Source organism: Atta cephalotes, assembly GCF_000143395.1.
Source record: "Atta cephalotes unplaced genomic scaffold scaffold00018, whole genome shotgun sequence".
Lineage (NCBI taxonomy): Eukaryota > Metazoa > Arthropoda > Insecta > Hymenoptera > Formicidae > Atta > Atta cephalotes.
Window position 1 is genome coordinate 4,601,652 of NW_012130082.1, and position 15,047 is coordinate 4,616,698.

At 31.6% G+C, this 15,047-nt stretch overlaps 1 protein-coding gene across 1 annotated transcript; it reads right to left on the bottom strand.

Moving 5' to 3' along the window:
• Positions 1-3,864: 3,864 nt before the first annotated feature.
• Positions 3,865-6,088, bottom strand: LOC105618801 (mediator of RNA polymerase II transcription subunit 15a-like). The gene is made up of 2 exons (XM_012200332.1): positions 5,179-6,088; positions 3,865-4,403 (listed from the first exon to the last, which is right to left on the bottom strand). Exons 1-2 carry the CDS (start codon positions 6,086-6,088, stop codon positions 3,865-3,867), a joined length of 1,449 nt encoding a protein of 482 aa, XP_012055722.1.
• Positions 6,089-15,047: the final 8,959 nt, after the last annotated feature.

The window sequence follows — 15,047 nt, forward strand, 5'->3', positions numbered from 1 at the left end:
ATACTATATATATATATATATATATATATATATATATATATATATACATATATAAAAATATATGTATATAATCTATAATCATTTTTTAAAATTATAAAGTTTATATATATTTGTATATATGTATATTATATATATATCATAACATATACATAAAATTATTGCATATATACATGCATAATACATGCTTTAGTATAATGTATCTCACTTACACGAGACTATTATTATATGTGTCGCATGTGTTTCATCGAGAGCAATATCTATATTATATTTTTTAATTGTAATGTAGAATTCAAATGTAGAATTCTCACGATGTAGAATGTGACTTTTATGGAGCAAATTAGAATTTATTTTAATAAATTGCAGATTTGTTTATTTTATCCACCGTTCTTTACAGTCTTTAAAAAAACCAATTCCATTAAATATTATTTTAAATATGTCAAATTTTTGTATTTTTACTTTCTTTAAAAGTTGTGATTGGTATTCATTTCATGCAATGCCTACTTTGTAGGATGTACAATTTGCACGCTGACCTTGTCAACAGCGTATAATTAATTATTCATGCTACAGACAACACGATGGCTGAGTCTCATGACCCTTGAGCTGAGCCATCAAACGTTCGATTAAATAATTCGATTGCAATCAATTTGGCAACAGTTCGGACAGAAGTAACTTCATACGATAAGTTTCCCAACCCTCCCTGATATCAGCCATGAAAGTTAGAAATTGCGATAATTAATTCAACCCCTTAATATTCGAAATCTTATTTTTGCGAAATTTCGATTTCATATTTTTGCAATTTAGAAATAAAATTGAAAAATGATACTCATTTAAAAGCTCTTAAATTAATAAATTAATTAAACATTATGCTTTGCTAGATGCTTTTTAATTTTTATATATACGTATATATCAGAAAAGTTTTTCAAGAAATTATTTATTTAAAAAAAAAGAGAAAGAACTTTGATAATAACTCAATTAATAAGTATTATATATATAAAATAAAACAATAGAGTATATTCTATGTATTTAAGGTCTGTTTTTTTTTACTGAACTTTTTTTTACACTTTTGGAAAATGAGATATATATGTATAATAGATATATATGTTTGATATTTGTCGAAAGCAAAAAAAAAGAATTTTAGTACAGAAACAGAAAATAGATCATTAATTTTTAATACTCATATACTATTTAATGTTTTTATTTAATGTTTTTGTAAATTTGAGATTATAATTCATGAAAACATTCGAAGGATACTACGACCCATGACAGACAGCCTTTTTATTCACTTGTTTTTAATTAGTTAAACCTATAGCTTTGTTGCTAATTAAAAACAAGTATACTCGTATACGCGACCTACATTTTATTGTTAACGGTTTACACACGCTGACTGGTTTTTAGTGTTCTAGATTGAGATCGTAGAAGTAAGTATTATAACATCGTGTTTCGCCGAACAGAACTGGCATAACCGGCATGACCAGCTTAATTCTGATACGTCGATCTGATTAGTATTACTTTCTAAACTGTGGACATAGCTCATCCTTATACAAATATGTAGTATTAGTCTGTAAGTTATAATTAATCTTCTTTTTCCTACATTTTTACAGTTACACAAAAATATTCTTGTTTTATCTATTATAATATTTAATTTTCTCATTTAATTATTCATAAACATTGATAAAATAGTGGCGGTGAAATTCTCCGCATTCGAATCGTTCATCAAATCGATTCTATTTTCGATATAATTATTGAATTTTACTAAATTGCAATACAATTACTAAATTTTACTATATTGTTCTGCATTTAATCACGTGTCATATGTTTTTAAGATAATACAAAAAACTTAATTCGATAGTCACATTGCTATAAAATAGATAAAATCCGTTGGCAAAAATATCACTTTGAATTATTTATGAGTTATACACGAATTACTAGTGAAATTAAAAAAATTTGTATACTTACGATAAAACTAGATAAAGCTCCTTACAACTTATAACTTATCATTTTCCCTTTGAATGCGCGCGTTGCATAATACAAAAGAATGCGCTCGAAAACTTGCGTGATATATTTTTCAACAGACGTAACGGCTTGAATGTAAGGCAATTCCAACGAGCAATGTCGGATTAGCAATTTAACAGCAAGGTCAATTACGCGTTAGCCCGAACTAATATATTAATAAGCTCGTAAATTAGGCGACCGTATACGCGATAAAAGGCGTGGGTTGCAACGCGCGTTTGAGATTAGAATTCGAAGCTCCAGTCCCACTTCAGCTGCATCGCAGGGTGAAAATAAATCGCTCTTCTCATCTCTTCCAACGTATAACTCAATTATTCACGAACCAATAGAACAATAATCATTACGAAACGAGACATCGCATTTATATAAAAGAATAAATAATTAAGATTGTTGGAGCGATAATTAGTAATTAGTTCTTCCTTCTTTCAATTTATCTTCATTCGGTGAACAGGTGCACGATGATTGAAACGCGAAAGTTTAGTTCTCATAAAGATTTCACTTTCTATCATGCCTCCCTCTATTCCTCTTCCTAAAAAAAGAAAGGAAGATTTCCGCGCTTGATTTCCCAGGGTTGATGGATAATGTGGGAATTGTTTATTGCGTCAGAAACAGTAAACGAATGCACAGTATATGCTTTAATTAACACAAGTGTATTATATATTAGATACACGTTATATGTACATAGTGTTTGATGCAGTAACATCGGCAAATCTAGCTTGCTTTTCGCTATTTAATTCTTCTAAATTTAATCTAAAAGAAACGAAGAGTAATTTTAGCAGTTTATCTTTTCTTCTTTTTATTTTAGCACACAGCAACTAACGACAGGGGAGGGACGTGGATCTTACGTAATACACTAATAACACATCATGGGAATGTTCGTGTGTCATTAGACTTATGTTACAGTGACAGCTTACAGTAACACAGCGGATATAGTGTAACGTGTGTAAAACGCTTTTACGCCGCATTTATGCATATTTTCCGCTGGAAACGGTCATTTGGTCGTACGGAAACTAAAATATTTGTCTGAAACCTTATTTTTCGGTTGAGAAAAATCACTTTAAAACACTTTTTTATAAATATATGCATTGCGATCACAATTATTTTTTTAATTCTATGATGTAATTTGCTTTGTAATTTTCTTTTCGATATACTTAATACATTATATTTACGCAATTTTCCTAAAAATGTAATATATGTATGTATATATGTAATGTCCTATAATATTATTCTTTAGATGTATTAACGTTTTACATATAGATTGCAATTATCATACTTGATCAATATGGCCAGTCTCCGTCTAAATGCAATTACACGTTTATGTCAAACCACACGCGATTTTAAGAATATTATTTTTATTATGATTTAAGTATAAAAATTCTTATTTTCACGTATGTTTATCGCAAAACGCGATCTTACTTCGAACTAGGTTAGCAGTTAAATAAACGAATCTCAGAATCAAACAATCATATCTGAATCCCTTTTCTATTAATGTAGATTAACTTTTTTAATTTCTTAGTTTAGCTTTTTATCTTTTTCTAATTCTAAGAATTAGAAAAGAACGAAGAATAAATTAAACCGAGATTAAAGTTAATCTACATTGGAAGTAAAAATGGACATCAGTCTCGTTGAATAAAATGAAAATGCGAGATAATGTACAGAGAAAGAATCCGATATTCTAATATATATCAATGTATAAATGGTTTGAATATTAAAGTAGTTTTAGTATTAGAAACATTAAAAATTTTTACATGTTATTGTCTGAATAATTAAATGCAACTGTCAACGCTAACGCTGGGCTATCTTTTGCGCGTATATTCTCTCGATATTCATATCCAAATAGACACATCCTTGATTTTAGCATTCGTCTAGTTTCTCGTCTCGGGAATTCTTACCGTAACACTTAATCGCCCTCTGCAATCTCTCGAGGTATTCTTGTAAAGCATCTTCCTGATCTAACTCCCTCGCATTGTCGGACCGTGCGAGGGATCGTTTCTGCACGAGGGCGGAGAGCATCAGAGTCACTACTGGTAGCGTCATGCCCAACAGAAAAGTTGGCGTCATGATATTTCTCAGACCATGCTTCTTGAAGCCGCGATATAACTCCGTCCAGATACCGTCTTCCTGTTCTTCTTGATGTTTGCCTAACTTTCCGTATAAATACGGCCGGATCTTACCGGTTGCGGCGATGTAGTTGTAATAGTGAGGATCGTAGGACTGTGCGTACAACTGCGAATAATAGACGTCCTTGTGGGAAGGCGGTTGATCGGAGTCAGGAAACCAGGCGCTCGCATCCTCATAAGAAACCGGTGGGTTGCTGAGAATAGGCGGTCCTCGGTGAAGACCCGGTGGTTTCGTGTAGATCACTTCCATTGGTACCTTGGCCTTCAAAGGAACTGTGACATCCAGAAAACGATTAACATTATAGAGAAAAAAATTATATAATTTATTCGCAAGTATATTCTATCTACATCCATTTAAAAGAAGTATGCTATTATTATTCGTCATCATCGAAAGAAAAAATTAATTAATCATCGTGTAGTTGATTCTAATATGCATAATATTCTTATGCATTCTAATATGCATAAGAATATTGACTTTTTTCTGATAACTGAATTATGATAGCATATGACTGAATAATGATAAATAATCGAGGATATGTGAAGTTGAATTATATTCATGCATAAATGCAATATTATCACGTAAATTTTATTTAGGAATCCGTAAATGTATAATCAGTTTTAAAAAAAAGATGATATAATGAAAAGTGCTTATTCATTCTTTCTTTCCGCATAAATCTGTTAAAAATGTGTAACGTGACGTAACACATAACAATATTCTTGTAACAAGTAAAAAGTCATACTTTTATCAAACAATGTTTTTATCAAATAACGCATTTGAGATAAATATTTTCATAAACATGAGTAAATAAAACAAAATAAATTGAATAATAATAAAACTTTAGTGTGAACAAAGAATCATTCTCTTTTACAAAAAAAAAAGATATAAATAATGGATGGAGATACTCGATAAATCATCCATCGAGAACAAAAAGCTTTTTCTTTCTTGAATCACAATTCATAAAAAAATATTATTCTCTCGCAACTAAAACTATTTGCCTCTTATCGAAACGGCTCGTTAGTCTTTTCTCTTTAAGATGTGTTTCCTCACCTGCGATTGGCCCTTGATACAATGCCGGCCCTATTCTAGATTGCGCGAAGGAAAATGGTTTCCCACGTAGCCTCCTCATTCTCTCTCGCCACATTGCTGGTGTTATCATATCGTTCCTTTGGAAAGCGGGTACGAGTGGCACTGGTTGTAATATTTTCTGTGCTAGGACAACTCCAGCTGGTGCCCTGATTATAGGCTGTACTACGGCTGGTTGTCCCATATAGCCGTAAGTCTGGCCAGCAGACGGCAACAGTTGTCCCCGCTGATCGACCTGTGGCACTAGTTGCGGCACCAACTGGACTTGGTCTACTTGTGACGTCTGCTGCACTTGTTGTTGCTGGTTTACTTGAGGAACTAGCAACTGTTGTTGCTCGATATGAGAAATTGGTTGAGGATTGAACGGCTCAATTGATGACTTCGATGATTCCTGATTGATGATTGCATCCGAAGATCGCGATTGAACTCCCGGCGACTGTTGACTACGAAGATAATGATCGAGAGACAAGCGAGATTCCTCGGGTGTCTTAGAGTTTAAGAATGTGTTCAGCGCGACCTCCGCCTGGCTGATCGGTGTGTTTCCAGAAGAATCTTGAAATTGTCGAGCAGACGTATCCGATTGAAAGGTTTGAACCGAAGACGAAATCTGTGATTTGAGAAGATTATTGGTTTCCGCTTGTTGTGAACGCTCATCGCTTTCGGATTCTACGATCGGATACAGTTTCTGAGAATGAGATGATACTTCGGGATTGGGCAGGTCGATTGAAACGTTATTTTTCTTAGCTGCTCTCTCGGAAACATTGCTCTCCTCCGCGATGTATTCGGTGTACTCAGTAAACGGATTTCCTTCGTAATTGAGCTGGCTGTTCGCCAGGTCGATCGCGAGGACGAGGAGGATTGCGAGCCTCATCATGATTCTAAAAAAGAAAGACTTTAAAGTATCTGAAACATAACACGAAAGATATCTATAATATTATATAAGAGTTCTCTTTATGATTGAAGATCGAAAGATTTCGGCACGCAGTTTGCAAAATCAGATATGTATATAAATTTGCATAAAAATTTTTTCTCATCATTTATTCTTATCAGTCTTCAAATTGTCATTATTTACGTCTATAATGGCTTTATCAAATTTATCGATTGTCTTTAACTGTTATTATATATCTCAGTGAGACTTTGTTAGCGACGAAATTTTTTCGCAGCAAATTTTAATGACGACATTCTCGGTCAAGAGAGTCGGCAATCAGACTGCCGCTATTTCAGCGGAACGAACGAGCGTGAGATTTTTAACGTACTGGAGAGGAAAGAAATGGTGCTCGCACGGGATGCAGCTTCGCACATAATCACGATTGTCTCTTAATGCCCGCGTAAGTGGAACGGGACGGGAGAATGTCTCCCCACAGCAATTTCGCTTCGAAGTCTTTTGCCATTACAGCAGCTATCATTTAGTGACCGGATTCGACAGATGCGAGCAATTGAAGAGGTAAATTAAAACACTACAACAAATATGCGCTATTATATTTACATTTACAAATCGTTGACGGCGTGACACTTTCATTGATCAAAAGGTGAAGAGTGATCAACGAAACGGGCGAGAAGAATTTCAATGACTTGTAAATATTTAATTAATTCAATTTGCCATTTAATTAATTCGATCTCTCATTTTCGACAATTTTATAGAACTCGTAAGATTTCTTCGTTAACAGATATTCAAAATTCTACCAGGGCAACTGATGAATTCATGAAGAGGAGCCTATAGCCTTCTCTTGGAATCTCTTTTTTTAAAAATATTTTTTTAAAATATTATAGAAAATTAAACAATGTTGTGGCTTATTTCGAGCTTATAATTAGAATAACTTTAAATTAATATAACATAAGAATATAAATACTAAATATTTTACACAAAATATTTTCGGCTTACAAAACCTTTTTTAAAACGTAGAAATATTAAATTAACAAACCAAATAAATAATACAATGAAAATTAAAAAAAACTATCAGTGGTGAAGTTTCAATATATAAAGAATTCAAACGTCAAAAAGTATTATGACAGATTACAATAAGATAAGAAGAGTTTAAATACTTCAGTTAACAATCAATAAATTACATTATGTTCCTCGATAAAATAGTTTGCTCAAATTCCTCGGTTGAAATTGATGTACATCAGTTAATTTTCAAAAGTATAACAATCAACATCTAATTTTTAATGTACTTGACCGAATCTCTGATTGAAAGTTTTAATTACAGTATTTTTAATAAATTAACATAAATTATTATTTGATTCTGTATCTCTTATTCATACTAATGTATTATTTTAAGTATTACATCTATGTGTTCTACAAAATATCTTAAAATACTCGTAACGAATTCTTAAATCGTTTGATGCAAGTCAAGTGTTTGTCTGCGACAAACTGGATTCTCGATTTCAAGGAATTTGGTAAAATTTTATCGAGCGACATAATGTAATCTGTTGACTGAAGTATTTAAAATCTTCTTATTGTAATCTGTCATATTTTTTGATGTTTAAATTTTTTATATATTGATACTTCGCCACTGATAATTTTTTAAAATTTTTATTATATTTGTTCTTTATTTGATTTATTAATTTAATATTATATTTTTGCGTTTTAACACTGAAGAAAGCTCTGTAAGCCGAAACGTTTGTGTAGAATATTATTTAATATTTATATTCTTATGTTAATTATATTAATTTAAAGTTATTCTAATTATAAGTTCGAAATAAGCCACGACATTATTTAATTTTTTATAAAATATATGAGCATTTTTACTCTAATTTATAGAAAAGTTATATTTAAGTATATTTTTAATAATATTTCTGAAACGTTTTAATCACAATTTTGATCTTTCCAAAATTATTTTTTAATTTAAGAAACTCCTAGATATAAAAAAACATATATTCTATTATATTATTCTTCTTTTATATTAATATAATTTTAAATAAAAAGTTTTATAAATCATACATTTAAAAAATAATTTTTTAATGTAATAATTTAAATAATAATGAATATTATATTGTATTTATATCTAATCATTAAAAAATCATTTTAAAAAATCATCATTAAAAAAAAATTTCACTTGCGACACTCCTCTCTTTGACAAATTTCTGAATCCGTCAATGGAAATTAATGTACTGGTAACAAAGTTGTGCAGCATTTCAGAACATTAAAATAATAATATAGATAATAATATAGAAAAAAATGTAGACGTCTGACATTTTGTATATCGCTTAGGTTTCCGATGAAACAGGAAGCTAAGATACGACGCATCGAAAGTACTTGCGTGATAAAATGTGACCCCGAAACGGAAAGAAAAAGCCGTTCTACGAGAGAGTGAGAAACAACGCGAGCACGTTTGCCACGTGTATGCTGGCCCACACCTCGAGGAGAGAGTATTTGGGCTCCAAGTTTATCCGATGCAACGTGCTCGAAAGCGTACGCGATTGCTGCATCATGTTGGAGAGCGCGACGTACGAGATGCACTCTTTTGTTCAATGCTTCACGTTTAATGGAGGAAGCTAAAAAGAATCCTGACTCGACAAATCTCTTTCAATTTTTCTATTTCTCGCTCGATTTATTCTTCTACCTTATTGATGACGTATGAAGTTTGGCGTTAGTCGCGACATCATTTATGTTGCTAAGAACTACTTTTCTGAATTTGGGGATCAATCATGTAACTTTTTCCTTAGGATGGAAACGTGAAACGTAAAAATTTGATGTGTGTGTGTGTGTGTATGTATACACATACACATAATAAAAATGTTCACTTTTCACGTTTTCGCTCTGCAGAAAAAGTTACATAATCGATATCCTGGACGTGCCGCCGCGTTGGAAAAATAAAAAAAAACAATTAAAAGTTACCTCGCAAGCCAGACAATTAGGTCTGTAATTGTTCGTTAAATTAGCCAAATCATTATAGCCAAATCATTATAGCACAAATAAAATTTTGTCATCTCATTTGGTTCTACTTAATAATATTCGGACAAAAGACTAAATCTAACTAACTAAAGAATAAATCTAAAAGACGCGTAAATGGAGGTTAATATCTCTAACACAAGAATTAATTTCTTCATTTTTCAAATGCCAACAACTTAATATATTATACACCTTTTTTGTCATATTGCAATCCAAGATAAATTTATTTTAGTTATATTTATTATTAACCGCGCGTTAATATTTCAGTTTTACTGTTACAAATAATGACAGGAGATAGCTTTCTGCGCAAGTGTGTCCATTCGAAAATTATTTCCTATCACAAATTGTTTTACGACTTTATGGTGATTCCTTGTGCGATTCCTGTTCCATTGGCTGTTTCTCAGCTTTCTAAAACCGTTAATTCCAACTTGAGTATTCAGTGTACGACCGAAATTCAATAGTGCATCTATATCCACCTGATTTATCGTGATTGACCTTAAATTCGATCAGACATCAGTAGAACATATTTCCATTCATTCATCCTATTTTCGATCTAATGTCGATAATTAATACGAAAGCAAATAATTTTGATTATCAATAGTCATCCATGAATAATTTAATTAATTTAATATTTTATCTCTGTCTGACATCCCAAGCAGCTGCAAAGCGCTGAAAAAGCATATATATTTTATAGCGCTTTGTTAATGCATTTTTTTAGCGCTATAAGCTACTTCGGATATTAAAGATTATATATTTTTTGAATTTTAACGTCCATTTAACGTCCGTTATTTAGTTTCGTAGATATATCATATGCGTCTCATTATTCTAATTTATTTGTGTCACTTGAAATTTAATGGATGACAAGAATATACTAACAGGAATATATATTGACACAGATAAAGAGACATTAAATTACAAATAAAGTGTAGGATAACTGTCTCTATTAATGTTAGCACTTATCTTTTAGCACTAACTTGCTTATTACTGAATTGTTAATGATTAAATATTGTAGCTTTAATTTTATTATATCTGCTTGCAATCAATATCGGTTTTTTAACTTTTTTTTCTTATAATATTTCTTTAATCTAAAAAATGTTAATACTTTATAATGTTTTTGACAAAAATAAAAAATATGTTTTTGTCCTTATTAATGAGTCCTCCAAGAGATGGCCCTATTAATACCTTCAATTTGGATGCCTATCCATTTGACTCATTTTGACATATAGTAAAACAGGAAATAATTTTAAGTTAATTGTTTAAGTTAATATTACATAAATCATTATTTCAATTATATTTATTTCAATGTACATTCATAACATAACGTTCTCAGTTCCAATATAGAGCACATTAATAGCGACAAACTTAAAATCTTGTGATATTACTAGATTCACATAAATTTCTCATATTTTTTGAAAAATATTTAAAATATTTTAATACTCAAAAAATAAAATATTATCTTCGATATCATATGCATTAATAATTTAACTTAACAAGAAAAAATATTTTTTCTTATTTATTCGTGCTAGTTTTTTTTATGACTTATCGAAATACAAAAGCACACTAATAGAGACAAGCACAGTAATTGGGACAGTTATCCTATTTCATCTGCAAAAGATTTATATCGTTCTCAATCTACAAAGATCTTTGAGTTCATATGTAACGACAAAATGATCCTTACGTAATAGGTATTTTTCAGATGCATTCAACTCGCGCGTAATTAGCTGCTATTTTTATTGCACTTGAACGCTATACAATTACGATCGCATTACATTTTTTGTTCCATCATAATAATTAAATTAAATAGCTGTTAATTTCTCACACATTTCTGGAATTGGTCTTTGAATGGTTCACTTTATCAGATTTATTCCTGCGGAAAAGGATATATGCACTCGATTTATCCGGCACGTTCTACACACTGCATTCAGAATTAAAGAAGACACTCACGAATTATAGCAATATAGTCGTAGGATGTAAAATAGTTTTCGAAATCACATTTAAATATTCCAGATTACGATCAGCAAAACATTAATCCCAATTTTTTTAATAGAATTCCAAATGTCACATATATGTGTATATATATATATATATTTTTTTTTAGCCATTTATGCGCGATTTGTGACGACCAAAGGATTAAGCATTTTACGAATTATTATATTCAATGTTCAAGGATATATGCGATAAATGAGCACAATCCACGTAGCACAGCAGCGCCTGCAAAGCGCTTAGGAAGTGTTTATGCAAATGACATAAGCGTTTTCTGAGCGCTTTGCAGGCTACGTGGGAAGCGATAAATGAGATGTACTCGAGTGTTTGATTTATTTGAGTGATCCCAGGTTTAATACTTGATTTTCATCTAAGGCAATAATTCGTCTTGAGATCGGCCGACAACGATGTGATGCGCAATCGACCGGTTAGCCTGCCGAACTTGACGTGATCACCTTATCGCCAGCTGAACGAACGTATCTTCGCCCTTCTTAATCGCGACCGCGCGCAAAGAGACGACGAGTCCCATCGGTCGGTGCTGCACCAGGAGTACTGAGATGCCGGGACCAACCAGCCGGGAAAGGCATTCACTTCGCTTCAGGAGCAAACTCCCTACCTTGACACCTTGGCCGCGTCGGCAATCGTCGGTTTACCTCATAATTACCCGGCTACTCATTCATTCCGTGGGAGGATCGGTTGCGAGCAGGTCAAAAAAAAAAGAAATCGAGAGACGAGTCATCGGATATTCCCAAAACATTTCAAGGTTGACCGATCGTCTAGTCGACCGGTATTTCCGGAAAAGAATGTTAGCCAGAGCAGGAATCCGCGTGGGACGATAATAGACACAAACTGTTTAAATATGCAAATGATAGAGCGAAGGCGAAGGACACCTTCACAATCTTCCTTCTTTAGTAACAGTTCTTTAGTAACAGTTCCTTTTCAGGAGAAAGGAAACCTCTTACGAGAGGAAAGAGAAAAATAGTGGGGTTATTAGTGTCTTATAGGGCAAGCTCTCTAAAAACACAAATATTAAGTTATAAAAACGAGTTTAGACCGGTATTTATAGTCGATTTTTATGTTTTCAGATTCTAATATAGTCTTTAGATAGCATAATCCAATCAGAGAATTAAAAATACATTAATATCTTAAGACATTATTTAAAACTGTCCGTTCTTAAAATAAGAACGGACTATTAATATTGTCTAAAAATAGTAGAATTTCAAAAGTCGATAAAAATGAAAAAACAAAGAGAATGTAAACGAAATATACATAAAATAAAAAACAAGGAAAGCGATTTATAAAATGTAGATTTATTTGGCATTATTAGTAAGACGCAAGTAACTGAAAATAACGCTGAGAGAGAGAGAAAGAGAGAGAGAGAGAAAGAGAGAACATTTTTAAGATTTATATTTTATTTTCACAAGATTAAGTAGTAATAACTATGCCCTATTACCCTTTGATTATTATGACAATTTTGCATAATAGGATGAGCAGTATGCGATATAAAAATGAAGTTCAGTTATTCCATTCTTATCTGATATTCATCGATCATGGCTCATGAAGCGTATGCTCTTTAAAATTCACTAAGTCGGTCTTCGCGATCATAATTCTCCGAGCCAATGGGGCATAACGCGATAATCGTATCTTTAAATTGAAGAAGCTGGATGAGTGCACTGTGTCGCGAAATCCGGTCGACGGCAATGCCACGGAAAACGTACAATCGTTGCGCAATGACAAAACGGTTGCTGACGAATTGTTTGTCGAAGGTCGCGAGTCGAATAACGGTCTTCTACGGTTAAAGACCTACTTAGGGGCACGGAACTTGAACTCAATTCGCTTATCTGACCCCCCCTGGAGCCGGGCTCAGACCGAGGCTCAGGCGGACCCGACCTGCTGAGATTTGTTTAGCCTCCATAAGCATCGTGAACGGGGACAAATGCGAATTATCACCGATATAAGTGTCCTCGTATCGATGAGACTTCACGGTTCAGGAACGAGATATTATCCGCATGTATGAAATGTTTCGCAGCAAAGTGTCAAGAATATCGTGATCTGCGCCCGTGTAGCACAAAAACTTGTATCAACATTGTTACAACATTTCAATGTTGCAATACAATGTTGCAGAAACATTGCGAAAATTTCTTTTTGCAATATTACTTCAGCAATATTGCAGCAATATTTAAAATATTTTCAGCAAGAGACACAAATTGACACAAGAGTCATCCTGTTCTTGTTCAAAAATCAGTAAGAAACAAAGACAAGAATGACTGTTGTCACTGTGTCGATTGTGTGCTTCTGCTAGAAAGTTCTTCATTTTGAGTGTTAAGACTTGTATATATTGATTTGTGTATAATCCAATAAAATAAAAACTTGGACATAATGGAAGAATAAGAATTAGTGACGTTTACATACACTTAATCGGGTTTCATAACATCTGTAGTTATGAAACTGACTAATCTCATAACAATATATTCCTCTGAAAAATAGAATGACTGGTTAGTTTCTAATTATGAATATTATTAAACCCGATTAATGTCCATTTTTACCAACATAGATTAATTTTAATCTCAGTTCAACTTATCTTCTTTCTCTAGTTCTAAAGATTAAAAAAAGACGAGTAAATTGAACCGAGATTAAAGTTAATTTACATTAGTGGAAACGGACATAAGATATAAATGTAGTCAATGTCTATAACTTATAGACATAAAATAATTAGAAATAAGGATTAAATATAATGCATAATGGATTCAATAATAAGATATAAAACATACAATATAAAAAATTAGAAGTAGGAGTTAAATGTAACATACAAATAGAAATAAAATATAACTTCGTAATTAATTATGTCTTTATATTTTATAGACGTTCCGATATGCATACCCAGTGCGGAAAATTAATAGTTCATGTTACGTATACTGTAGATTTTCAGTACTGGCAGTGTATATTGGAACACACCTATGAAATATAAAGATATAATTAATTATGAAGTCATATTTTATTTGTATTCATTGTATGTTACATTTAACTCCTACTTCTAATTTTTTATATTTAAATTTATACAATACAAAAGCTAATAAATATTGCAATAACGTTGCAATATTATAGCAATGTTGCTGCAATATTATTACAATGTTTCTGCAATAATACTGCAAGTATTTCTCCTCTATGCGCAAAATCTAATATTGCATATATATTATGTTGTAATATTGCTGCAACATTACATATCAATATTTTTAAATCGAACATTTTTACGTTGCTGCAATGTTGCTAAAATATTGCAGCAATATTTCGCAATATTTTTGCAATGTTGCAATCTTGCAATGAAATATTTTTGCAATGTTGCTGCAATACTTCTGTGCTGTATGGACAGACTCTAGAGGATTGAAATTAATTTCACTTAAGTGATATTTGCCATATCTTTGGATCATTTTAGTATTTTAATTGAAAGATTGAATCATACATTTTGGCGTTGTAATGTTGTAATCTGAAAACTATAATATAATGTACGTATAATAACAGTGTTAGCAGTGTTAAATGCTAAGAAAAATCATTATCAATATATTATCAAAAGTCATTATAGTTGATTATTTATTGTTTGATTAAAATTAGTTCGTTCGAATATAACTTTTGTTAGAATTGCCAATTTGTTCTTTTTTATTTCATCACTAATTATTGAATAATTTACTCGAATAATTACTTAAAGATAAGATATCTTATTTTTTCTAAAGAAATTTATATAATTATTTTTAAATATTTATTGATTTAATAAGAGTTCTCCTGTAAAAGAAATCTAATAAAAGAATTAAGAAGCTCCTCCGGATAAAAAGAAGAGAAACATACAATGATCAGATACAATCGATGCTATATGATACTACAAAAATGGGACATGTTCTACAAATCTTTACTTTAATTTTAAAATTCTTAAATTCTATCTACGTGTAACCTTACATTTTTATTC